Below are 27,922 nucleotides of genomic sequence, written 5' to 3'. Positions count from 1 at the left end.
TCAATATTATGTCCAATATTCCTAGCCCAGGCTATCATAGCTCCTTTTACTATGATTTCAGCTCTGTCAAATTCTTAGACACCTGAATTTGTAAGATAATTTGTATCTTACAATCTTGAAATTTTAAACTCACCAAATGTTAAATTAATAAGAGTATTGGTCAGCAACATGCAGTCTTTTATAATAGACACTTCTAAAATATGTTTCAGAAGTTGAAAGATGTATAAATGGAAGTTTCAACACAATCTTTTTATTAATTATATTTGTAAGCTAAATTTTAAAAGCAAATGTTTATAATTACATTTTATATCTTCCTACCTCTGAAAAGCATGTTCAAAGGTATGATGGAACTGAGTCACATTTCCTGATTTCAAAAGATACAGCAACAACCACATTAAGCTAAATCCAGTTTTCTTTTATCTCTGTTCTGTATCATACATATTTTACTCTGAAAACATTTTCTTGAAACTCTATGTAATTGTTGAGACACTATATAATCCTCTGCCTGCGATGTTTCATTTTTTTAAAAAATGAAAACAAACTAGTCTAGGATTCAGTAAAAGTAATTCTGGAGTGAAATGCTGTGTAGAGGGAAATATTTATTTTGAAATATGCAGTAGATATGGCTGATACTAATTCCCAACTGTATGGTGAGGTGTAGATCCCTTACTACTTGCATTATTTGCTTACAGATAAAAATAGATTATTGATTAATTTGCTTAATAATATATGTGTGCTTATATGCTTGTGTTAGATACAGTATTTTATGTCTTCCCTATTTTACACATATATAAATCCCAATCTTCAGTTTTATATTAAAACGCTAGTGCAAAAGTTGATCTCTTTTCTTTCTGACAAAGTGTTCGGAACATTTCTTGGAACATTTCTTATTGTCACAAATCTTGCATTTATTCTATATAGTTTTTCTATTTCTACCTCATATGATCCCCTCCTCCCAAAGTGCTAAAGTTTTCTCTAATATCTTCATTACAATCCTCTGAAATTGCTCTAAATCTTAAAAACAAAATTATTTCGCTCTCAATTCAAATAGAGCCAGATAGTTCTTTTTCCAACTCTCTGTCTATACATTTGTCGTACTTTTGAAAGTTTCCACTTTTCATTAGTTTTACATCCAGGATTGTTTTACGGAGCTTTCCATCTTCTTATCATCTTTCATCTTTACAAGTCTTTTACCCATTATCTTTTTTAAAACAGTTGTCAATTTAATATCAGTAATACAGCTAACTTACTACCAAGGCTCTCAACATGTTCTGGTATAATTCCTCTCTCTGCAGATTACTCTAGCAATCCTCTCCTCCCTTCTACTATTTTGCTGCTTTTCTGGTGTTGTCATTATATTATAATCCAAAAATTAAAGTGTGTCAAACAAGAGAAAGAGGGCTTCTGGTTGACGTCGCGGCAAGATCGGACATGAGGAGCTGGTCTCCATGCTCCTGTGCCGAGTTCTCCCCATTGGTGGGTTCCGAAAGGAGCCAAAGCCACCTTGTAGGGGCGGTGAAGCAAAGAGGGGTGCCCTGTGAGGTCACGGAGAGTCACAACTGTCCTGTCTGACCCGGGATTCTTTTTCCCTCTCAGCCACGGCAAGAAGAGGCAGCCGAAAGATGGCTGCCATGAAGCTGGGATAACTGAGGAACAACTAAGACAGGTGTCAGCTTTGGAAGCCATATAACGCCGGAAGCATCAATGCTGCCACCTTCTCATGTGTGGGAAAGTAGGAGGGGGGATTAAGGAGAGGGGTTGTGAGTAGACATAATAGCATTCTTCCTGTCGGTCAAGGTTAGGGTGATCCAGCATCTGGAGAAAGAGTGGTCAGGGATCTGGATCGAGATGGGACAGACGTTGATTGGAGCATGTGATTGACTGGGGGGAAAGGGGATGGTTTTGGGAGCTTTGACTTACTGAAGGGGATGTAGTCATCGAGCCCTTGTCATGGTCGGATCACTCTCTCCTTCGCCTTGACCTTCGTACCGCGGCACCCCGCTGCAGGGAGGCGGAACCGATAAGATGGTACCGCCCCAGGCGCCTGATGGAACCCGATAGGTTCCAGACGGAGCTTGGGCCAATTCCTGAGGTTCTGGCTCACGCCTCGACTGGAGACCTAGTGGCCGCCTGGGATAGGGCGGCCGCTGGGGCCCTGGATCGAGTCGTGCCTTTGCGGCCTCTGACCCGGCGCGGATCTCGCCTGGCTCCTTGGTTTACCGAGGAGCTGAGGGAGATGAAGCGCCGGAAAAGACGCCTAGAGAGTAGTTGGAGAGCTAGTCTTTCTAAATCGGACCGGACACTGGTTAGATCCCATATTAGGACTTACCTAGTGGCGATAAAAGCAGCAAAATGTACGCATTTTGCTGCTCTTATTGCGTCATCAGATAATCGCCCGGCCGCCCTGTTTAGGGTGACCCGCTCCCTGCTCCACCAGGAAGCGCGGGAGGACCCCTTGGAGGGAAGAGCCGAGGACTTTGTTCAGTATCTGTATGACAAAATCACTCAGATTCGGGAAGGTCTGGACTCTGACTGGGTAGATCCAGCGAGAGTGACGGAGGCAGGTCTTGAGACTGTTATCTGGGATGAGTTTGATCCTGTGACCCCAGATGACGTGGACAGGATTCTGGGTAGATTGAACGCGACCACATGTTTGTTGGACCCGTGTCCCTCCTGGTTAGTGCTGGCTTCCCGGGAGGTGACGCGAGGCTGGCTCCAGGGGATTATAAATGCTTCATTGGGTGAGGGTGTCTTCCCCGCCGCCCTTAAGGAGGCGGTGGTGAGGCCCCTCCTCAAGAAGCCTTCCCTGGACCCGGCAATATTGGCTAATTATCGTCCAGTCTCCAACCTTCGTTTTGTGGCGAAGGTTGTTGAGAGTGTGGTTGCGGGACAGCTTCCCCAGTACCTGGATGAAGCGTCGTATCTGGATCCGTTCCAGTCGGGTTTCAGGCCTGGATACAGCACGGAAACGGCATTGGTCGCGTTGGTTGATGATCTCTGGAGGGCTCGGGACAGGGGCTGCTCCTCTGTCCTGGTCCTGTTAGATCTCTCAGCGGCTTTTGATACCATCGACCATGGTATCATGCTGCACCGGTTGGAAGAGTTGGGGGTGGGAGGTACCGTACTAAGGTGGTTCTCCTCCTTTCTCTCCGACCGGTCGCAGTCTGTGTTGACAGGGGGGCAGAGGTCGACCCCGAGGCCCCTCATATGTGGGGTGCCGCAGGGATCGGTCCTCTCGCCCCTTTTGTTCAACATTTATGTAAAGCCGCTGGGCGAGATCATCCGTGGTTTTGGGGTGAAGTACCATCAGTATGCGGATGACACCCAGCTGTACATCTCCACCCCGGACCACCCCAACGATGCCCTTGAAGTGATGTCCCAGTGCCTGGAGGCCGTACGGATCTGGATGGGGAGGAACAGGCTCAGGCTCAACCCATCCAAGACCGAGTGGCTGTGGTTTCCGACGTCCCGATATAGTCAGCTAGTGCCATCGCTGACTATTGGGGGCGAATCATTGGCCCCCACGGATAGGGCTCGCAACTTGGGTGTCCTCCTGGATTCACGGCTGTCGTTAGAAGAGCATGTGACGGCCGTGTCCGGGAGGATTTTTCATCAGGTTCGCCTGATCCGCCAGTTGCGTCCCTATCTAGATCGGGACTCCCTACACACAGTCACTCATGCCCTCGTTACTTCTCGTCTGGACTACTGCAACGCTCTCTACATGGGGCTCCCCTTGAGGTGCACTCGGAGGCTCCAACTGGCGCAGAGTGCGGCGGCGCGGGTGGTGATGGGAGCGACATGGAGTTCCCATGTGACACCTCTCCTGCACGAGCTGCACTGGCTCCCGGTGGTCTTCCGAGTGCGCTTCAAGGTTCTGGTTATCACCTTTAAAGCGCTCCATGGCTTAGGACCTGCTTATTTACGGGACCGCCTGCTACCACCAATAGCCTCCCACCGGCCAGTACGCTCCCATAGAGAGGGGCTCCTCCGGGTGCCGTCGGCCAAACAATGTCGGCTGTCGGCCCCTAGGGGGAGAGCCTTCTCTGTGGGGGCACCTACGATTTGGAACGAGCTCCCCCCGGAGATACGTAGGATCCCGGATCTGCGCACCTTCCGCCGCGCGCTTAAGACTTTTCTATTTTATCAAGCTGGCCTGGCCTAAATCTTCCCCCTTTTTAAATGTGGAAATTTTAAATTTTTAAATTTTAAATTCATCTTATTTATAGGGGTATGGGTAAGGCGTTTTAAATTGGGGAGCCATTTTAGATTTAATTCTGTTTTAAACGTATTTTAATTGTTTATATTGTATGTTTTTAACTTTGGCTGTTCACCGCCCCGAGTCCTTCGGGAGAGGGGGCGGTATAAAAATCTAATAAAATAAATAAATAAATAAATAAATAAATAAAACCCGGGCTTTTCAGATTCGGGTTTTCCCAGATGTGCCAGTTTGCCTATTCTAGTAAAGAGAACTTTGGAAAAATGTTTGCTTCCGCGTCTTTACTTGGAGTTGGGGTTTTTCTGGAATGCTGACAACTGGTGCTGGAGCGAAGTAGGTGAACAGTGACTGGAACTGGGGGAGAGGATTCCTTTTTACTTAAAACCTAACCCCAAGGAACAATATAGAACTATTTGCTCAGAATTGTTTGTTAAAGCGGCGATTAAGCATTCTGAGAAAAATACCAGATTGGAAGGAAAAGACCTAAAGAGAGAAAAATAATAAATTTCTAAAAATAGAGAAGATTGGATTCTTAAACTGGGAAGACATGTTATTGGGAAGGCATTTTAAAATGCTGGAATTATTAACTTAAAAAATATCCTGCTTCTATAATTGAATTACAGTTAAAATTATGATCAAAATAACTAAAATTAGACTGACTAGTAGCAACACTGAAATTCAAGTTGAGAGTGCCACCTGCTGACGAAAGGAAAATATACAAGTCTGGGAATACTTACATGAAGGATTGTGAAAATATTTACTGGGATATATCTAACTACCGCACAACTTCTGGAGTCTCAAATATGAGAACATGGACATTATTTAATTAAAGTGACCCCTGAATGTTGTGCTTGAAGATTGAACCTGTAAAGGGGACGTAAAGAGGCTTTTGATAACTTCTGGAACTATTTAAATGGAACTGATTGATTTCTTACAAAGAACTGTACTTCTTGAAGGGCAATTTTAGGTCTGAATAAATGGTTCTTGGACTATTTGACAAAAGTAGAATTAAAAAAAAAAGATGCTTCATAAGGAAGAAATGAATGGAATTTTGAAGGAGATGGTGTTGATTTTCCAAAGCACAAAGGACATCATGGAGAAAGGATTTAAGGACACTATGGAAAAAATGGAAAATACTATATGAGAGATGATGAATAAAGATCCAGCTAATAGAAGGAATGGAGGAAAAGATAGAACTGAAGAACCAGCGAACAAAAGAAGACAAGGAGGAGATAATAATAAAAATAACAGTGATTGATGAATTAAACCAGTGGGAAAATATTTTAAGAGAGTTGAAAAGAGAATTGGGGATACAGGGAGATACTTTTGAATGGGAGACGGGTTTTGGGCAGATACTTTGGAAGCTGGGCAGTGGAAAAGGGTAGAGATGGGAGAAATATTCAGATTGAATAGCCAAGAAGTAGATGTAGGCAGAGATAAAGATCCAAGAGGAATATGGGAGGCAAGTCAAAAAAAAAAGCATAGCAACTAAAGTACTGAAGCGGGCAAGAGACGATGGATAGAAAGGAAACGGTTTCTATCTCCTTTTTTTTAATGTCTTGATTTGGGTTTTTTTCTTTCCCTTCTTTCTTAGAATGGTGGCATAATTAGAAGTTAGGTAGAAATAAGAGAAGGGGGAAACATTTGTATTTACATACCTTTATATAATGGAATAAAAGTAACAATAAAATGGTAAAATTAGCGATTGAATGATGGTATTATTAAGTACTTTTTAATACTATTGTGATTGGCATTGGAATAATATATTGAAACATTGAGCAATTAATGAAAGAACATACTTTAATATAAACGTGTATTACTATCAGAATTATATAGATTTGATTATTGTAAAGAATATGATTAGAATAATTTTGTATGTCTAAATAATATTGAGATTGGTATTAGAATTGTGTATTGAAACATTGAATAATGAAATAATGATTGTATCTTAATACAAATAGATGTAAAGAGTGAAATATATGAGGTAAGTTAAAAATGAACAGGATTCAAAGCACCAAAGTGGGTGAGAGATGTTGGATAGAAAGAAAATGTCTTTTAATAAAAGGGTGACATGATTAAAAGTTAGAATAGAGATAGAAAGAAGAGAAAGGGGGAATATTAATGTATACATTTTTACATAATAAAATAAAAGCAATAACAAGAGGGAAGCTTAGAAATTGAATGGCGGTATTATGTATGATCAAATATTATTGATCATATATGCTCTAATGAGTGGCATTAGAGCAATATATTAAAACATGGAATAATTAAATAATGATAAGCTACAACTTAATATAAATGTGTATTAGAAATATAGAAGTTGCTTGAATGTAATAACTATGATTAATTTTACTAGTCTTATTTGTATTAGAATGTATGACACCCAGGTGCCACACTGTTCACTCATTGCTATGTATATGTAAAATAAAATAAAAAACTTGAAACAAAACAGCAACAACAAAAACAAGAGAAAGAGAAAAGGCAAACTTCTCCCTTTATTTTATTTATTATTAAATTTATTTTATTTGTCGAACAAAAATTACAAATTCAAACAAAGAAAATAAGAAAATCAAAATGTGACAGGGACAGTAGGCACACCAGTGCACTTACATACATCCCCTTAGGGACCTTTAAATATGGACCGAGGTACACAGAAGTTAAATTAGAATTAAAACTGTGAAAGTTAATGGCTGTGACAACTGAATCAAGTTATTCCAGACTTTGACAATTCTGTTATAAAGATCAATTTTTAAATAATCAAGTTTAGAGCAGTTTACATTAAGTTTAAAGTGGTTGTTCGTATCCATTACATTACAATTAATGCTAAAAAAAGTCATTTACAGGTATAGCATTATTATGTACAATTTTGTATGCAATACCTAAGTCTGACCTCAAGTGTCACAGTTCTAAACTATCCAAACCAAGAATTTCAAGCCTAGTAGCATAATTTCAAGCCTTCTGTGCATATTCTATTATGCACAGAAGAATGCAAGACTTTTCGTGTAAATTACTTCTGAACTCGCTTGATTGTATTCATGTCCGGTGTATGGAAAGGATTCCAGACAGTTGAACAGTATTCTAGGATTGGCATAATGTATGTTTGTAAGCTCAGTGAGCAATATAATATTTCCAGGGGAAAAAAACCTTCATAGAATTAAATTCATGACTTTCAGTGCTTTTTTTTAGCAGTGATGTTACAATGAACTTTACCACATAAATCGTTAGAGATGAGTACACCTAGGTCCTTAACAAAATAAGGGTCATTACTTTTCTACTTTGTCTTTCTGTGCCCTTAATATTTTTATCTCAAATGGCATTCCATTGTTAGTTAACACCCCAGTCAGTATCTCCATAGTTACAGGCAGCATTACAGTCTGGTTCACGTTACATTGAGAAAATCTCTATCTGTAAATTTGTGATAACTGAAAATGTTTAAGAAATGAGGCTTGTTTCAAGCTTTTGTCCATATAGGTTGCATTATGACAGTGAACTTGATTGAAACTCCTCAACTTCAACTGCTCAACTCATGAGCCAACACAAAAAACTCAGTTTCTGCTGTCCTGGTAACAAGTGGGCAATCTCACAATCTGTGCTTTTTCCAGAGAAACTGCACTGGCCAGAATTCACTGTCTGATTGCTGAACTCCATAGTGCCATCCCTGCTTCTTCGGGGATATCTACTACACCATGAATTATCAGTGGAGACTTACTTATAAGGCTCACTATAATGTGTAAATAGTTTGAGAAAGCATTTTCCTACTTTTGATATGGCAATATTTGATATTTTCTATTCTAACTGATGCAAACTTTGTGTGTGTGTGTGTGTGTGTGTGTGTGTGTGTATAAAAATTAAGTATTTGTTCTTGTTGATTGGTGGTATTGTTATTTTAAAGATCATCTGTGACATGGAAGCCCAGATCCACACTCTGAGGGAAGAGCTGATTCAGGTGAATACTCAAAGAAAACAGCAATTGGTAGAACTTAGTCTTCTTCGGGAAGAAGAAAAGCAAAGAGCTGCTCGAGATCATGAGACTGCCATGAACAAAAAGAAAGCTGAGTCAGAAAAAATGATTCTAGACCTGAAAAAGACTAATACTGCAGAAAAGGAGATGGCACTGGAAAAGGTAAGAATAAAAATATCTGATTAAGATATTGCAATTCGGGGATATTAAAATTAATGTGGAACTAACACAGTATTGAAGTAAGTCTGGGAAATGTGAACAGCATGTTACTATCTTCATTCTGCACAATGCACATAAACCAATCCTGTATAGATTTTAGAAGGGGTTCTTTATTGAAGCCTCTAGCAAAGCATGCTTTCAAATCAAAACTATAACACAAAGAGCTACTCTACTTTAGAACAACAGAGTAGCCATGTCACTTCACTTCTCTGGATATCTGCACATGTGTGAAGGAAAGTAGTTGTTTGAGATGGCCCGGTTTTCATTGGCATTGAGGCAGAGTAGGGCAACGTGGGGGGGATTTGGGAGGCCAAAAACAGGCCGACTTTTTTCGCAAAAACAGCGTTTTGCCCTCCCCAGCCCCCAGGAGACTCTGCAGGCCTCCCAAACTCTCTGCGCATCCCGTTTTGGGGAAAAATGGGCCCATTTTTTTGAAAAACGCGATGCACAGAGGGTTTGAGAGGCCTGCAGAGTGCTTCTGGGAGCTGGGGAGGGCAAAAACTTTTTTTTCTTGTTTACCTCTTCAAAATCTTGGTGCATTTTATACTCTGGTGCGTCTTATAGTCCAAAAAATATGGTATTTCAAATTAATAAAAAGGGAAGTTTAAGATAGACTATAAGAATTTGTGGTACTGAGTTGTGGATGCACTCTGCAGATTTTCTCATTAAATTTAAAAGTTAATTCTGACTTTGCCTTTCCAAGTTATTTAAAGTTCTTCTAGACACTCCTGCACTGGAGTAAAGATTAAGAGTGGTTAAAATTTTTTTTTCCTCTTTTGCAAAAGAGGAAACTGAAAGTTATATGATTTTTCTCTTTGGAATCCTTGATCAGCAGATGATCAGAAACTGTAGGCTTGTAGATGGTTGGTGCAGTGATAGAGAATGCACCACCTCTGCTCTGCGCTGACCCCATCATTTTTAGTCTGTATTTAATCTTTTACAATTTTATTCTGCTTTTATGTTTATCATTGTTTTTATATTTATTTATTTTATTTTATTTTTTTATTTTTATTTGATTTATATGCCGCCCTTCTCCGGAGACTCAGGGCGGCTTACAATGCGTTAAGCAATAGCCTTCATACTTTTGTATATTTATACAAAGTCAGCTTATTGCCCCCACAAACTGGGTCCTCATTTAACCTACCTTAGAAAGGATGGAAGGCTGAGTCAACCTTGAGCCTGGTAAGATTCAAACCTGCAGAAATTGCAGGCAGCTGTGTTAATTACAGGGTGCATTAAACCACTGTACTACCAAGGCTCCAATATCTCTATTTTTACTCTATTTTAAGCTGCTAGAGTCATTTTGCGTAGTGAGAGGGAGACAATATGCATTTAATAAAATAAATAAATAAGCATAGGGACTTAGCAACTATGTATATTATTATTAACAGGGTACCAGAGATCCTATCAATTCAGTGCCTTCCTATTTATCCTGATTTTTACACTCTCTGCCCAGCATTTTCTTTTCTCATAATTGCAGTCAATTGAACTTGCTTGTCTTGGTTCAAATGAAAAACCAGGGAGTCTGGGCCAGAATCAGGTATTATGAAATTGTGTTCTTGTGAACTTGAATATTCAAGTTTAGTCTTGACATACCTTAGAAGGGAAATACTTTCTTGTGTATGTTTTATTTACTATCTTTGTTTTTCTTTGTTTGATATGATTACATTAACACTTTTTAAATCAGGAACTTGAATATATGTCCTATTAATGTACCAACATACATAGAGTATTAAACAATATTACTAGGTTTCTGAAATGGTACAGCATATAAATGAAGCAAAATACTGCTCCTGATAAAATAAACCTTCATTTTACTTTACATCTAAGGCTTTGGTTTGGCTTGTTTTCCCATTGCTTTGGCGAAATTCCTTTTTGATGGTGCTTAAATACTTGATGTTAGACTACAAAGGAACTTCTCAAAATACTTATCTACATTAGTTGACATCCAGGTGTTTAAATGCTTTAGCATATATTAAAGTACCATCTATAATTTATTGCAAGATGAAATACGGCAACCAAATGGAACAATTAGCATACAGAGTTGGAACAGCATTTGGGAAACTGACATTTCATTTGCGGGTATCATATTCTTCGTCTCTAATTTTAAACAGCTTATGTTGGAAATCTGCCAGCTTGAAACTATTACATAACTATGATCAACAATTCAGAATCTTTTTGGAATTTAAAGAAATCCGCACTTAGCATAATTATTTAAAGCCAAGGTCAGAGAAAATATTTAAATCTTTGAAATTCTTAATTAAAGGATTAATATTAACTCATGATGACACTGTCATTTTTGCTTAAAAGCTGAATTTGAATCACATTTCCTCCCCCCCCCCCCCAGATCTTTTAAAATTTGAAACACATTAATGGGAAAAGGTAAGTTTTCCAAATTAAAGTTATGCTATTTTATTATGGTATATTTTCTTTTTAAAAGTAACTGATCTTTTTTTGTTAAAGGAAGCAGAACTATAATAATAACTAATGCCAACTGAAAACTTTAACTGTTTGCCTATATCTCCAGAAACAGAATCAGATTTTCCAGGAACTTTATATGGCAAGTAGACCAGTTGTAGTCTACAGCAGTACATGTAATTTGAAGAAACATAACATGAAATCTGTATGATACTTATTGGATATAGAAAACATTTTCCATCTTAAGAAGCTTGGTAGATGATTCTGTTGGGCTAAAGTGTGCTTTATTTGGGCTGTTGGGCTAAAGTCTGCTTTATTTGAGATATGTAATGTTTGAAATGTCAGAGGCTGCTGCTCAGTTTTCCAATCTTCTGAAGGCTACACAAGACTATTTTATGATGCTGTGATATTACCAGAAGGGACATGAGTGATTTCTTTTTTTAATTTTTTTTTCTTTGCTTGTATTTTTAACTAGGATGGTGGGATTTAAGAATAGGAAATGGAAAATGGAAGCCTCCGAGATACAAACCACTTCTATTCCTCTGCTTAAAACTATCTGAAAAAAATTAGCCAAAGTCATTAATAATTAAGCAGGGGTGAAATGCTACCAGTTTGCACCGGTTCAGGCGAACCAGTAGTAAAAAAAAGCTACCGGTCATCTGAACCGATATTTCTGATGCTCAGTTGTGCCGCGCTGTTTATATTCACTAGAAAGCAGGAAATTCTGCTTTCTAGCGAAGCTAAATCACACAACACAGCTGTTCCCCCCTTTGCTCTTCTACTTACCTTCCCAAGCCTCCTTTTTCCGTGCAAAGTGTGCTTTTGGTGCACACTGCATGTGCGCACAGTAAACAAGTGGCAATCCGCTGCAATTAGGGATTGCAGTATTGCTGTGCTTAGGGTTATGGATTCTGTGCACAGAATATCTAATCAGTATTTATGTTGATTTTGTAGAATGGGATTGTGGTTTTTCAGGGCAAAAATAATGCTACGAAGAGTAAGAATAAAAGAAGCAATGATATAGGTTACCATAAAAATCTAGTGCTTTACACAAGCAACCATTGTCAATAGCATTATTTGGGGGGATGGATTTCTCAAGAGAGAAAGGGCCAGTCAGTTTCAGATGTTACTTGAAGAAACTTCTAGAGTGAGGTCAGCAGCCTTTTCATGATGCCAGCAGTGTTTGACTTCTTTTTTCTTTAAAGGTGGCAGGAAGCCAGTCAAGAAGATAAGACTCATTATCTGGTGAGGTAAATTGTGGTGTGTTTTTGTTTTTGTTTTTTTAAAAGAAAATGCTGCAAAAATAAATTTGCAGATTTTGATTATATGACCAGGTATTGATGGTGAACCTTTTTGGCACTGAGTGCCGAAAAGGGAGCATGCGCGTTTGTGGGCCACAACCCAGAAAAGGAGCTGCCCAGGGCGCATGTGTGCGCCCGAAAATGAACTTCCGGTTTCAGTTACTGAACCTCCAGATTCAGCCAACTACTATTCCAGGTTTCTGGTGTGCGTCTGCATGTGCATGCGATGATCAGCTGGTCAGCGCACATGCTCATGCAGAAAAACGGAAGACCAGCTCTTCTAGTTTCCGGCACTGCTGCATGCAAAAAAGCCAGCTGATAGTCGCACATGCATGCATATCAGAAACCCGGAAGAGGAACAGGCAACGTCATGTGTGCCCGGCGACATGGTTCCGCGTGCCACTTTGGGCACATGTGCCATAGGTTCGCCCTCACGGCTTTAGGGATTTGGGGTACTGCAGGGATGGAGTTAAGGGCTATCTTCAATTCATTTGACGGATGAGATCAAATTTGAACATATTAGAGGAGGAGATGGGAGCAGGAGGAGGGGACACTGCATCCGCTATATCCAGGCGGTGGTGCGTTCCCGCTCTCACTGCTCATCCTGCTTCCCTGGGGGTGCGAGAGCAGGGAACCCTGGACTCCGGCTGGTGTATGTGAATGCCAGGTCTGTAGCGAATAAGGCCCCCCTCGTACAAGATCTTATTGATGAGGAGGGCGCGGACTTGACTTGTATTACGCAGACCTGGCTGGGGCAAGAGGGGGGAGTGCCTCTCTGATTTATGCCCCCCCAGGCTTTCGTGTACTGCACCAGCCGTGATGCCAGGGAAGGGGTGGGGGGGGTGGCGGTGGTTATTAGAGAAAGTCTTAGTCCTAGGGAGGTCACTGTCCCTCAGATCAGCGGGTGTGAATCTCTCCTATTGAAGTGGGACCCTGGAGTTCAGTCAGGTTTGTTGGTCACATACCTATCTCCCAGCTGTGTGGCCACTGCCCTGCCCGGACTGCTCGATGTCTTGGCTGAAGTGGCAGTGGAACTCCCCAGCCTCCTGGTTGTGGGAGATTTCAATCTGCCATCGATTGGCGAGACATCTGAGATGGCTCGGGAGTTCATGGCCTCCATGGCGGCCATGGACCTGACTCAGGTGATTCAGGGCCCAACTCATAGGGGTGGACACACACTTGACCTCATTTTTCTTTCTGGGCAGTGGATAAATGGCCGGGTAGGGGGGAACTGTCCATTGCCCCTCTGTCATGAACCGACCATTCCCTCCTTTGACTGGACTTTCAGTCTGCCAACCCCTGCCGCTGGGAGGCGGAACCAGTAAAATGGTTCTGCCCCAGGTGCCTGATTGATCCTGAGAGATTCCTGACGGAGTTTGGGACATTCCCTGCTTCCCAATCTCGCGATTGGACTGAGGCACTGGTAGCATCCTGGGAACGGGCGGCTGCTGGGGTCTTGGACCGAATCGCACCTTTGCGGCCTCTGATCCGACGCAGGTCCCGGGTGGCTCCTTGGTTCTCCATGGAACTCTGGGAAATGAAGCGTCGGAAAAGACGCCTAGAGGAGTGTTGGAGATCCTCCCGATCTGAATCTGATCGAACACAGTTAAGAACCTATATTAGGTCTTATCTTGTGGCGATGGAAGCGGCGAAACGGGATCATTTCGCCGCTCTCATTACATCTGCAAAAAACCGCCCAGCAGCCCTGTTTAGAGTGACCCGCTCTCTCCTCAATCAGGGAGCGAGGGAAGACCCCTTACAGGGAAGAGCTGAGGATTTTGTACAGTTTCTGCAAGATAAAATTGCAGAGATCCGGATCGGATTGGACTCTGGGCAGAATCCATCCAGGAGATGGGCAAGTGTTGGGAGTAATATCTGGGTTGAGTTTGACCCTGTCTCCGTCAATGAAGTGGACAGGATTGTGGGTAGACTGGGTGCCTCCATGTGTTTGTTGGATCCGTGTCCCTCCTGGCTTGTTTCGGCTGCCCGGGAGGTGACTGGAGACTGGATCCAGGCTATTGTCAACACTTCTTTGAGGGAGGGGGTCGTCCCTGCCTCTCTTAAGGAGGCGGTGGTTCGACCCCTCCTCAAGAAGCCTGCCCTGGATCCAGACTCACTTAATAACTATTGGCCTGTCTCTAACCTTTGCTTCATAGCGAAGGTTGTTGAGTCCGTGGTGGTGCAACAGCTCCCATAGTTCCTGGAGGAAACAGATTTCCTAGACCCGTACCAATCAGGGTTCCGGTGTGGGCACAGCACGGAAACGGCATTGGTCGCTCTGGTGAATGATCTCTGGTGGTCCCGGGATGGAGGTTGTTCCTCCATCCTGGTCCTACTTGACCTCTCAGCGGCTTTCGATACCATCGACCATGGTATCTTACTGCAACGGGTTGGGGGTAGGAGGCACTGTTCTACAGTGGTTCTCCTCCTACCTCTCAGGTCATTGGCAGTTTGTATGGGCGGGGGGATGGCAGATGTCCGCCCCGAGGTACCTAACCTGTGGGGTGCTTCAGGGGTCGGTTCTCTCCCCCCTACTGTTTAACATCTATATGAAGCCGCTGGGTGAGATCATTGCGGGGTGAGGTATCATCAATACGCTGATGATACTCAGTTATATATCTCCACCCCAGGGATGCCCTTTCCGTGATGTCCCACTTCCTGGAGGCGGTATGGACCTGGATGGGTAGGAACAGGCTCAGACTCAACCCCTCCAAGACTGAGTGGCTGTGGATGCCAGCATCTCGTGCTCTAGAAGTCCCATCACTTTTGATGGGGGGGGGAGGTGCTTGCTCCCGTTGAAAGGACCCACAACTTAAGTGTCCTCCTGGATTCCCGGCTGTCTCTGGAAGACCATCTTACAGCCATGACCAGGGGGGCTTTTGCCCAGGTTCGCTTGGTGCGCCAGTTGTGCCCTTTCCTAGACCGAGATGCCCTTCACACAGTCACTCATGCCCTGGTTACTTCTCGCTTGGATTACTGCAACTCCCTCTACATGGGGCTGCACTTGAGGTGCACCCGGAGGCTCCAGCTGGTCCAGAATGCGGTCGCGCAGGTGGTTACGGGAGCTCCCGTGTAACACCTCTCCTACGTGAGCTACACTGGCTACCAGTGGTCCTCTGGATCCGCTTCAAGGTGCTGGTACTTACCTTTAAAGCCCTACATGGCTTAGGTCCGGGGTATTTGCAGGATCATCTCCTACCCGCCTCCCACCGTCCTGTCTGCTCACACAGGGCTGCCCTCCTCAGGGTACCGTCAACCAGACAATGTCGGCTGGTGACGTCCAGGGGTAGAGCGTTCTCTGTGGGCGCTCCTGCCCTCTGGAATGAGTTACCCACCGAGCTTTGGACGGCGCCTGACCTCCGCTCCTTCCGTCGAGACCTAAAGATTTGGCTGTTTCTAAAATGGGTTGATTCTGATTCCTGGGTTTTATTATTTATTGTCGCTGTTTTAAATTGGTTTTAATTACTTTTTCTTTTATTATTGTATGTTTTAACCTGTGTTTGCCGTCCTGAGTCCTTAGGGAGAAGGGTGGCATATAAATTTGTGTAAATAAATAAAATAAATAAATATTAGAACTTTAACATCTTTCCTTTGCTATTGTCTCAATTACATAAGGTAGACTGAATGAAGAAACAAATATCATTTGCCTCCAAAAATTACTGTTACTAGAACAGATATTATAATAGTATCTTGCAAATATGAATGTGCTTCTCCTTTATCTTTGTGTGAATTAGGAAGGGGCCTTTTTTAAAAAGTTTTTTACTTGGAATGGGCTCAAGGCAGACTTGTCTCATCATTGCCTTGGTAATGATTCCCTCTGCTGTCCTTCAGTGCCATTTTCTATACCTTCTGCAACTGTTGTGAGATCCCTTCCTTTTCAAATTGCAGTTTCACAACAGCCATGAACATTTTCAAGCATTCTTGGTTGCCTTATGGATCCAGATGTTTCCAGAGAGGGAATGCTCGGACAATTTGGTGGGCAATTCATTGTGAAGAAAATTAACAAATGGCAGCTGGTCAGCTACAAAAGAATGGAATATCTGGATCCTTTCCAGTCAGGATTCAGAGCTGGTTATGGGGCAGAAACAGCATTTGTTTTTTGTTCTAGTCCAGGGGTCTGCATCCTTAAACACTCAAAGAGCCATCTGGACCCATTTCCCACAGAAAAGAAAATACCGGGAGTCAGAAAACCCTTCCCGTGCCTGACTATTTCTTGAGTGGCCACAAAACTAGCATATGTAGTTGAATTAAATGTTCTGTTTTCTTCTGAAACTTTTCTTTTCTTGGATTTATCCATGGTTGGCCTACCGGGGGTTGAAAAGCTCAATAAATCACATGCCGGTTGGTGTCACACATCGGTGGTTGTGACAGATATTTTGAGTGACGGAGCCACAGCAGAGAGGTGAAAGAGCCACATGCGGCTCCAGAGCCACAGGTTGCTGACCCCTGTTCTAGTCAATTACTTTGGTTGAAACTTTGATGATGGAACTGCATCCCTTGATCTAATATGTAATATTGACCCTAATCAGGGTGGATAAAAATCAATGATTTTTTTTAAAAAATCAAAAAATCAGATTTTTTTGATTTAAATCGGATTTTTTTTTATTTAAATCGGATTTTTTTAAATAAAATGCTTTTTGAGGAAAATATATTACCATCCAAAGGTTATTCCATCATGAAATAAAGATTAGTTTTTTAATTATGTAGAATAAGGCTGCATATGTTTAATTTTTTTGGTAAATAAATTCCATTAATCCATTCACAATGTCATGCTCTTCCAGAGGTTTTTGTAAGATTATTGGGCAGTTTCTCTGCCTACAAGATATTATCACAGATGCTTGGTTACTTTTTCAGTTCTCAAAACTGAATTTGACTCAGCAGAGATCACATGCCTCTTCTTCACAGCAAAAATGTTATAACATGAGTTGAGAAAAAGACCTTAATCCTATTGTTCTACAAACCTATGAATACAGAATCAACCCCTTCAGTGCTAAGTTTCAAGAAGTTCAGTGAATAGAATAGAAACAATATTTTTCTGATTGTTTGGAGTGGAATAGATCTGCAGAAGAAGAAAGTGAAACTAAGTGTGAGGAGGAAGGGGCAAGCAGACAAGCAGTACAAAATGAAAGTGAAACTTTCTGAGCACAATACTGCACAGCCACAGACAGACAAGTCTTTGGATCGTTTTGTGTGTATGACCTGAGGTTTATCACATTCTTTCCTTGGAGGAAAAAAACTATAATGGCAGTAGGCCGTAAAAGAGACCCAGTTTGGCAATATTTTAATGAAGTTCCTTTACCTATCGGTAAGGCAGGCATGCGTGCAAACTGCAAACACTGCAACGAAGAAATGCAAGGCCTGGTGGCCCGAATGAGGCAACATCATGAGAAGTGCTGTGATGAAGATGACCAAAGAAACACATTTGAACAGGCAGGATCTTCAGGTTGGTAAACATTTTTATTGAATCATATTTCTAAAGACTGCCTTGAACTGTCATGTTTGAGCAAAATTATATTTCTTATTATTACTGCATGTTACTGTCATTTGGTACAGTTATGAAGAAAAGCAAATATTCCTTTTGGGGCAGTGCTGTGTACAATAAGCAGAAATTGTATAAACAATAAAATAACAGCATTGACTTTTTTGTTTAGGGGAATTCATGGATTCTGGAAACTATCCACCTTCAAGATCACCATCCTCCTGTTCTACAGTTTCAGAGTTATCTATCCAGGATAGTGCTTCATTAGCATCATCATCATCAGACATCCACAGCCACATATCACTATCACCTAAAAGAAAGAAAAAAACCCTTCCCTCCTGGAACCACCATAGATAAATTTGTGATAAAAACTAGCAGATTAGAAAAAGAGTTAATTGATGAAAAAATTGCCCAGTTTGTTTATGCAACGAACTCTTCTTTCCGTCTGACTGAGAACCCACATTTCATTAATATGGTTCAGTCACTGAGACCAGGATACAGTCCACCCAGCAGAGCAGATGTTGCAGGGAAACTGCTGGATAAAGTGTATGACAGAGAAATGGAGCAATGTGCAACAGCTCTGGAGGGTAGAATTGTTAACCTAAGTATTGATGGGTGGAGTAATGTCCACAATGATCCTATTGTATGTGCTTGTATAACAACAGAAGAAGGGAAAGTCTTCCTTGCACAAACAATTGATACGTCAGGAAATGCACACACAGCAGAATACTTACAATAAGTGGCAGTAAAAGCTATAATAACATGTGAACAAAAATTCAAATGTCTAGTACTCAGTTTGGTCACAGACAATGCTGCAAATGTATCCAAGATGAGAAGAAATTTAGAAGAGCAGGAAGGGAATACAAAGCTAATAACATATGGTTGCAGTGCTCATTTGCTGCACCTCTTAGCCAAAGACTTAAGTGTTCCAGAAATAAAGACTAATGTTGTTGAAATTGCTAAATACTTCCGTAACAATCATTTTGCTGCAGCAGCTCTGAAAAGGATGGGTGGAACCAAGCTAACGCACCCACAAGATGTTAGATGGAACTCTGTGGTGGACTGTTTTGAGCAGTATATCAAGAACTGGCCTATTCTGATGACAGTTTGTGAAGAAAATTGAGATAAAATAGATGGCACTGTCACGGCCAAAATCCTCAACGTTGGGCTTAAGAGAAATGTTGAACATATGCTGAGCATCCTGAGACCCATCTCTGAAGCTTTAAACAAAATACAGAAAAATAGCTGTTTTATTGCTGATGCTGTTGAAATTTGGAAGGAACTGAGTGAACACTTAAAAACAGAATTACACATGGACAGAATTAAATTACAAGCATTAAAAAAACAAATGGGACAAGTACTGTCTCCAGCTCATTTTTTGGCAAATATTGTCAATATCCAGCATCAGGGTCAAAACTTAAGTGCTGAGGAAAAGGAGTTAACTATGACATGGGTATCCAGCAATCATCCATCTGTAATGCCAACTATAATAAACTTCAAAGCTAAGGGGGAACCATTCAAGAAATATATGTTTGCTGAAGATATTTTAAAGAAAGTCACACCAGTGAACTGGTGGAAGTCACTTAAGCACTTGGATTTAGAGACTGTTCAAGTAATGATTTCACTTTTAACAGCAGTAGCTTCTTCTGCAGGTGTTGAAAGAATATCTCTTCCTTTGGACTCATTCATTCTAAATTGAGAAATCGTTTGGGACCCGATAAAGCAGGAAAGCTTGTTTTTCTTTTCCAGATTATGAACAAAGAAGAAGATGAAGATGACGAGTGAGCTACAGAGGAGAGTATTTAAGTTTTTCATGTGTAGGCTGGGCTGACAGTCTAAGTTTCTTAAAATATATATATTTTGTTTAGCCAAATTAGTTAACAAACATGGATGTTTGTTTAAGCAAATAACATATGCTGTAATGTTATTATTTCAGTTGAATAAATCTATTTAAATTGTTATTATTAAGGTAATGATTATTTTTCTCCTTCCTAAGTACACCAGAAAAGTTGTCCAATTATGAATGATTAACCTATTAAACTGGGGATAAAAAAACTAATATGAAAAGTTGTTATTCTAAAAATCTTCATCTACTTGCATATTAAAGTTATACCAGCAAGAATTAGTCTTTATGTAGAAAACTATGATTTAAATCAAGCCTTACTGACTAGTGATTTAAATCGTGATTTAAATCGTGATTTAAATCAGTTTGATTTAAATCAAATCCACCCTGACCCTAATATCTTCTGAATCACTTGAAGGGGTTGGAACTACCAGTTTTGTACATTAAAGTCTCCACTTAGTGATGATGGAGAATATTTTAGTGCTCTTCCCCATGTTATTTGAGATCCACATGAAACTGCTGGGAGAGATTTTTCACTGTTCAAAGTAGGGTGTCATCAATATGCTAATGACATCCAGTTCTATGTTGCTACTTGGGCTGAATTGGAGATTCTGTTGAAGTTCTGAGCCAGTGTCTAGAGGTTATAAGCTCAGGTTAAACACTACCAAGACAAGATCTCCTATCATTAGAGTGATCTTGTAACATCTGTTCTACTAATCACTCTAGGCAGGGTCTTGCTGTTTCCAAACAGCATGTTCATACTTTGGGGATTCTTCTGGACTTGTGGGTCCTAATTAAACAATGAAAGCCATGGCCAGAAGAACATTCATCCACCTTCGGCTGGTGCACCAGTTATGACCAAGATGTTCTGTTGGTAATTCATAACTTGATCACCATTTGGCTGGATTGCTGCAATGTGCTGCCTTTGAAAATGACCCAGAAGCTACAGCTGAAAACCATATTATAAATTTAGCGCACCAATTGCCAATAGCTTCCTGGTTTATCATCCCACCTGCTGTTTAACCCTTTACATCACAGCACTTGGGATATATCGAGCAATGTCTTATAGACTGAACCCAATCCATGCATGTTTCCTGTTTCATTAAATAAAAAAAAAAAAAAGTAAGGTGCAGCAGAAAGCACCAGAAGAGATATCTGTAGGTTCCACATTGAAAATTTCAATTCTGACTCATAACCTTAAGTAGCTTTGGAATAACTCTGTTCAACTTCTACTGACGTATGGCCTATGATCATTCCTAGAGCAATGATTTGATGGTAATAATATATTTTGATAACTTTCTATCTGTGCTATTGCATGTGCTCTGTATTGAACTTTCATTGCAGTGATATAGAAGAGGCCCCAAATGGAAATTGAGAGCATAATTCAAAATCATATAAAGTCCATTTTAAAGGCGTTGCATTGGTTGCCCAAGGGCTTCTGTTATACACAACAGCTTATTGCAGCTATTAAAGCTCCCTGTTCTTGTATAGTCCTTTGAAACATTAAAAACTGTTATAGAGTTCTTTTTTCTACTCCCTGTGTATGATATAACATGAAGAAGACATAATACAGTATTTCCAGGAGAGAGTCTTCTCAGTTCTGGCTAAGTCATTATCTCAGTCTCCTTTCCAGAAGCCAAGCTTGTGCAGTATTGATTTCTGTTTGTCTATAACTGAAAATGTAGATATTCAATTAAGCTGCTGGCTGTGTTTACTGTATATGACCATAACTTTCTGTTTATACTTTATTGATAACATTTCCGCTTTGAATTGGCTGATTGGTTATTGCTTTACTCCTTTGTAAAATTTATTTTTAGCTGTTCTTGGTCCAATGATTGATTGATCGATTGTATGCATGCATGAAGAAATGAAGGAAGGAAGGAAGGATTTTAGAAATAGAAATAGAATAACAGAGTTGGAAGGGACCTTGGAGGTCTTCTAGTCCAACCCCCTGCTTAAGCAGGAAACCCTACACCACTTCAGACAAATGGTTATCCAACATCTTCTTAAAAACTTCCAGTGTTGGAGCATTCGCAAGTTCTGGAGGCAAGTTGTTCCACTGATTAATTGTTCTAACTGTCAGGAAATTTCTCCTTAGTTCTAAGGAGAACTAAGTTGCTTCTCTCCTTGATTAGTTTCTACCCATTGTGTCTTGTCCTACCCTCAGGTCAGCGGTGAAACCCACTTACTTTCGCTACTGGTTCTGGAATGGAGGAGCGCATGCTACACACGCACGCACCTCTTCTGCGCATGTGCAGAACCTTCTGCGCATGCACAGATGGTAAAAAACGGAATGTAATGATGTCCCGGCAGGTGGGCAGAGGCTCCCGCCACCGGCACTACCGGTTTGGTGAACCGGTTAGAACTGGGGGGATTTCACCATTGCCTCAGGTATTTTGGAGAATAGCTTGACTCCCTCTTCTTTGTGGCAACCCCTGAGATATTGGAACACTGCTATCATGTCACCCCTGGTCCTTCTTTTCATTAAACTAGACATACTCAGTTCCTGCAACTGTTCTTCATATGTTTTAGCCTCCAGTCCCTTAATCATCTTTGTTGGTCTTCTTTGCACTTTTTCTAGAGTCTCCACATCTTTTTTACATCATGGCGACCAAAACTGAATGCAGTATTCCAAGTGTGACCTTATCAAGGCATTATAAAGTGGTATTAACACTTCATGTGATCTTGATTCTATCCCTCTGTTTATGCAGCTTAGAACTGTTGGCTTTTTTGGCAGCTGCTGCATTTTGTTCCACATGATGGCTTCTTTTTGTAGAAGCTAAACTTTGGCTGATAATTATTGTTAAGGTGATGGTAGGATAAGGAAGCTGTCCATTAAACTACAACAACATAGAATACAGTCCTGACCAATTCTTCCCTTGCAAATGATCTCAGGCATTTGCAGTTGATTGTAAAGTTTCAGAGCAAAATGAATGGACAGTGATAAGACAATTGTTTTTTCTCTTCTGATGTAAATTATCCCATCCTAATGGCAGATCTTGAAAAATGTTTTAGAGAGTGCAACCACATCCTTCTCTGGGGACATGTGAGAGATGCATTGGAAGGCAATCCTGTGCATCGGGGGTGGTGGGGTGGTGGTGAGAATGCAGATGCTTTAAAGTTAGAAAGGAGCTATATTTATACCTCCATGTGCTCTGGAGCATTTTTTGGCATTGAATCTAAAATGCTACATTAGTTTAGTTTACTTTATTGTCATTGCACCTCGTACAACGAAATTAAATGCCATGTTCAGTGTATATCATACATAAGAAAACTATAAAAATAAAACAAAAACACACATCCTTCACATTCTATACAATTGAATTGAAAACTGCTGATACTGCATTAATATTACACTATACAATAGAATGCAATATAGTTACTGCTCTGGGATAGAAGCTATTTTTCAGCCTATTTGTCCTTGTTTTTATTGTCCTGTACCGTCTGCCAGATGGTAAGAGTTCAAAAAAAGGGTGCCCAGGATGAGATGGATCTTTAAGAATGTTTTGAACTTTCTTAAGGCAGCGGGAGCTATAAAGCTCTTCCAAAGAGAGGAGAGGGCAACCAATGATCCTCTGGGCAATGATGTTAACCCACTGTCCTATCTGCCACTGTGCAATTGGCAAACCATACACAGTTGCAATAAGTTAAAATACTCTCTTGTGCAGCAGTAGAAGATCATCAACCTAACCCTACTATGTACACCTGTAGTTGTGTCTTTCTGCCTGACCATTGCACAATCTATGTGATAAACCTTAGTCAGGTGTAACAGAATGAATAAACCTTGTATAGCTTAGTAAGTTTTCAAAAAAAGAGAAAAAAGAATCAACTATAGGTTTATTTGAGTACAAATGTGATTTAGGCTTAATCTATTACAAACATTCATCTGAGGAAAATTTTTTGGGGGGGGCACGGAAATTAAGCATTCAGAACAAATTCTAAATAAAAGATCAGTTGACATATTAGCAGCACTCTAAAAAAGCAGTTTTCAAAGATTTAATCATAACTGTATAAAACAGCTATATTTAAATAATGCACTCTGCCTTTAATATACACTGCTCAAAAAAATAAAGGGAACACTTAAACAACACAATGTAACTCCAAGTCAATCACACTTCTGTGAAATCTAACTGTCCACTTAGGTAGCAACACTGATTGACAATCAATTTCACATGCTGTTGTGCAAATGGAATAGACAACAGGTAGAAAACATGGGCAATTAGCAAGACATCCCCAATAAAGGAGTGGTTCTGCGGGTGGTGACCACAGACCACTTCTCAGTTCCTATGCTTTCTGGCTGATGGTTTGGTCACTTTTGAATGCTGGCGGTGCTGTCACTCTAGTGGTAGCATGAGACGGAGTCTACAATCCACACAAGTGGCTCAGGTAGTGCAGCTCATCCAGGATGGCACATCAATGCGAGCTGTGGCAAGAAGGTTTGCTGTGTCTGTCAGCGTAGTTTCCAGAGCATGGAGGTGCTACCAGGAGACAGGCCAGTACATCGGGAGACGTGGAGGAGGCCGTAGGAGGGCAACAACCCAGCATCAGGACCGCTACCTCCGCCTTTCTGCAAGGAGGGACAGGAGGAGCACTGCCAGAGCCCTGCAAAATGACCTCCAGCGGGCCACAAATGTGCATGTGGCAGCTCAAACGGTCAGAAACAGACTCCATGAAGGTGGTATGAGGGCCCGACGTCCACAGGTGGAGGTTGTGCTTACAGCCCAACACCGTGCAGGACGTTTGGCATTTGCCAGAGAACACCGAGATTGGCAACTTCGCCACTGGCGCCCTGTGCTCTTCACAGATGAAAGCAGGTTCACACTGAGCACATATGACAGACGTGACAGGGTCTGGAGACGCTGTGGAGAACATTCTGCTGCCTGCAACATCCTCCAGCATGACCGGTTTGGCAGTGGGTCAGTAATGGTGTGGGGTGGCATTTCTTTGGGGGGGCCGCACAGCCCTCCATGTGCTCGCCAGAGGTAGCCTGACTGCCATTAGGTACCGAGATGAGATCCTCAGACCCCTTGTGAGACCATATGCTGGTGCGGTTGGCCCTGGGTTCCTCCTAATGCATGACAATGCTAGACCTCATGTGGCTGGAGTGTGTCAGCAGTTCCTGCAAGATGAAGGCATTGATGCTATGGACTGGCCCGCCCGTTCCCCAGACCTGAATCCAATTGGGCACATCTGGGACATCATGTCTCGCTCCATCCACCAACGCCACATTGCACCACAGACTGTCCAGGAGTTGTGGGATGCTTTAGTCCAGGTGTGGGAGGAGATCCCTCAGGAGATCATCCGCCACCTCATCAGGAACATGCCCAGGCATTGTAGGGAGGTCATACAGGCACGTGGAGGCCACACACACTACTGAGCCTCATTTTGACTTGTTTTAAGGACATTACATCAAAGTTGGATCAACCTGTAGTGTTTTTTTCCACTTTAATTTTGAGTGTAACTCCACATCCAGACCTCCATGGATTGATAAATTTGATTTCCATTGATAATTTTTGTGTGATTTTGTTGTCAGCACATTCAACTATGTAATGAACGAAGTATTCACTACGAATATTTCATTCATTCAGATCTAGGATGTCTTATTTTTGTGTTCCCTTTATTTTTTTGAGCAGTGTATTTTATTCTATAGTTATTTATATAGATATTTACACAATGCATGCGCACTGGAAATGTTTCCACAATAAGTTCACATCTGTGGGGAGGTGTTCCTTTTCTCCTTTAAAGGATGAAAAAATTAAATTTGCTACTGTCCGCCATCAATTCAGCAAGAGTAATACATGCAACAAGTTCATACCATTTTATTGCATAGAAATATCTGTGGTTAAGAAGTCTTGTAATTGAAGTCATATACATATTGTTGAAGAATTGGCAGCTGTAAACTCCTTGCTTTGTTTACTCATATCCCGATATATATCCCACTGCCACTATTCCTGTAGATAAGGATCATTCACTTGCTTTCATGTATATCTTTATATATGCTAGAATATATAAAACAGCTAAGCAGTATAAATGTCATAAGTAATATGTCAGAAAGTCTGTACTGTATTTGGCTGTGGAAAGTGATAATAACTTGTTTATCAGATTGCCCGTATTCCCCTACCTATATCAGACTTATCTGTTGTGCTTATACAGAAAAATCTGACTTTTTTCCTTTTTCTACTAGGCATCAAAGGAAGTAAATAAACAATCATAAAAAAACAAGAACAGGTAAAACAGAAGATTACAGATGACTAAGCAAGGGATTTTGAAATAAGGAGGTTATCATTTTCAAGTATATAATTAGTTATAAGTAACTGAATATATTATATTGCTTTAATGGATTACAATGACTACTAAGCTCTAAAGTAAGAGTGAATATCAAGAACCATGATAAAGATAGTATAAATCACCAAGTACAATTATAAAATATAATTCAATCCATACTGGTGAGACTCCATTGTGATTTGGTATCCTGTAAAGTTGAAATATAGGTTCTATACATAAACCAAATGTTAGATGTAGCACAAATGCATATTAGTCTCGGAATGGTTTTCAGGTTCTGTTGAATTGTATGACAGATGTATGTCTATGATACGAAGTTATTCTATAAATCAAAGCATACTCCTACAACTTTGTAATCATTCTTCCAGAAATGGGATCAAACAACATTCCAGTAAAAGGCGTATAATATCCTTGCAGCAGTGACCATTTACAAAGCTAATTCTGTGTACTTTGAAGGGCTATGTTTAGTAAAGTTTAATAAGAATATTATAGAATAAAATTGAAATTCAACTTTTAAATTTCAGTATACCGGTAAATCCTTTTCCAGAATTGTTGAACTTTACAAAGTTGCTGTCAAATATGGAAAAAAAAAAAAAAAAGTCCAACCTGTTCATTATGTTTCCAGCAATTTTTACAGAATATTGTCCATTTTAGCAATCAAAGTGGGAGTAATACACCAGTGATAAAACAATATTGTATAAGTTTTCTTGAAGTATATTAAATTAATAGTCTTCCATTGAAATTCCCATTGTGCATCTTTATTACTGCATTCAAATTCTGCATAAATTTAATTAAGCCATATTTGACTTCAAATTCGGAGTCATGCTTTAGCAACTGCTTATAAATTTATAACTAATTATATATATATATATATATATATGTGTGTGTGTGTGTGTGTGTGTGTGTGTGTGTGTGTATGTTTTCTGAGGTTTTGGCAGGTATTTGTATGTAGGTCTTTATATATTTTATATATTTATATATATTATATATATTTATATATATATATATATATATATATATATATATATATATATATATATATATATATATATATATATATAAATTTATAACTAATTATATACTTGAAAGGCCCAGCACATGTTCCATGTTTCATGATTTTCAAATTTTGCCAAGTCTCTCAGTATTCCCCCTTGTTTCTTCATTTCTTTAAATCTGAATATGTTACTCAAATATTTGCCACATGTTTTTGGATCATACGTTTGTTTACTATATAATTTAGAGTTATATTTGACCAAATTGCAGCACCACCTCTTTCATTGTAGAAACATGTTTGGTTCCATCCAAAATAGAGGTAATAGTTGCTTTATCCTGTTTCATATGCAATTGAGACCAACAATTTACCTGATTGTTTCAAATTATTTATACTTAGTAAAATTCATCTATTTGTAAGTCTTGTTTACATCAAGTAAATCTGGTTGGTTCTGTATTGCTTTTATCTTTTACAAATCTGATACAAGTATTCCTTGACCTATGACCACAATTGAACCCAGAATTTATGCTGCTAAGTGATAAATTTGTTAAATGAGTTTTGTTCCATTTTACAACTTTTCGTGCCACATTTGTTAAGTGAATCACTGCAGATGTTAAAATAGGAGGACCGTTGTTAAGTGAATCTGGCTTCCCCATTGACTTTGCTTGTCAGAAGGTCACAAAATGCAACCACATGACCCCTGGACACTGCAACCGTCATTAATATGAACAGTTGTCAAGCATCCGAACGTAAATCACATGACCATGGGGATGCTGCATCGGTCATAAGTCACTTTTTTCAGTGCCATTGTAACTTCGAACAGTTACTAAATGAACTGTTGTAAGTCAAGGACTATTTGCATTTGGTTGAGTTTGTGCCTTAAAGTTTCAGATCATTTAGTAATGTATCCTTCTGTGTTTTGCATGGCTTTCTCTCTGTTTGATACAAGAGAGATAAATCGCTCATGAAATGTCTTACTAAGGTGTCCCACAGGCTTCAGAGGCTAAGATGATTTGGAAAAAGATCTATAGTTCATGGTTGAATATATTTTTGCAATAGATCTTTGCCTTTTTGATCTGGAAGTTCCTCCAGATTTACTGTTATTGGATAATGACCTGCATAAAAAGGAATTGCCATCTCCCCTTCTCAAAGATTGGTTAAAAGAGCATTAGAAATGCAATACATGTCTACCCTTGAATAAGTTTTATGAAC

General features: G+C 40.3%; 1 protein-coding gene across 1 annotated transcript in view; it reads left to right on the top strand.

The window, feature by feature from the left end:
• Positions 1-27,922, top strand: part of CEP112 (centrosomal protein 112) — a 276,604-nt gene that overhangs the window by 151,092 nt on the left and 97,590 nt on the right. Inside the window, exon 21 of the mRNA XM_070934742.1 lies at positions 8,109-8,339. Within this exon, the coding sequence (XP_070790843.1) occupies positions 8,109-8,339 (231 nt within the window). The remainder of the gene's footprint in view (positions 1-8,108; positions 8,340-27,922) is intronic.

The sequence above is a fragment of the Pituophis catenifer genome, unplaced genomic scaffold (genome assembly GCF_029215685.1).
Source record: "Pituophis catenifer annectens isolate HBS135680 unplaced genomic scaffold, rPitCat1.0.hap2 SCAF_2, whole genome shotgun sequence".
In the NCBI taxonomy this organism is placed as follows: domain Eukaryota; kingdom Metazoa; phylum Chordata; class Lepidosauria; order Squamata; family Colubridae; genus Pituophis; species Pituophis catenifer.
The sequence above is the reverse complement of the archived record's forward strand: the minus strand, read 5'-3'. Positions and strand labels throughout refer to the sequence as shown.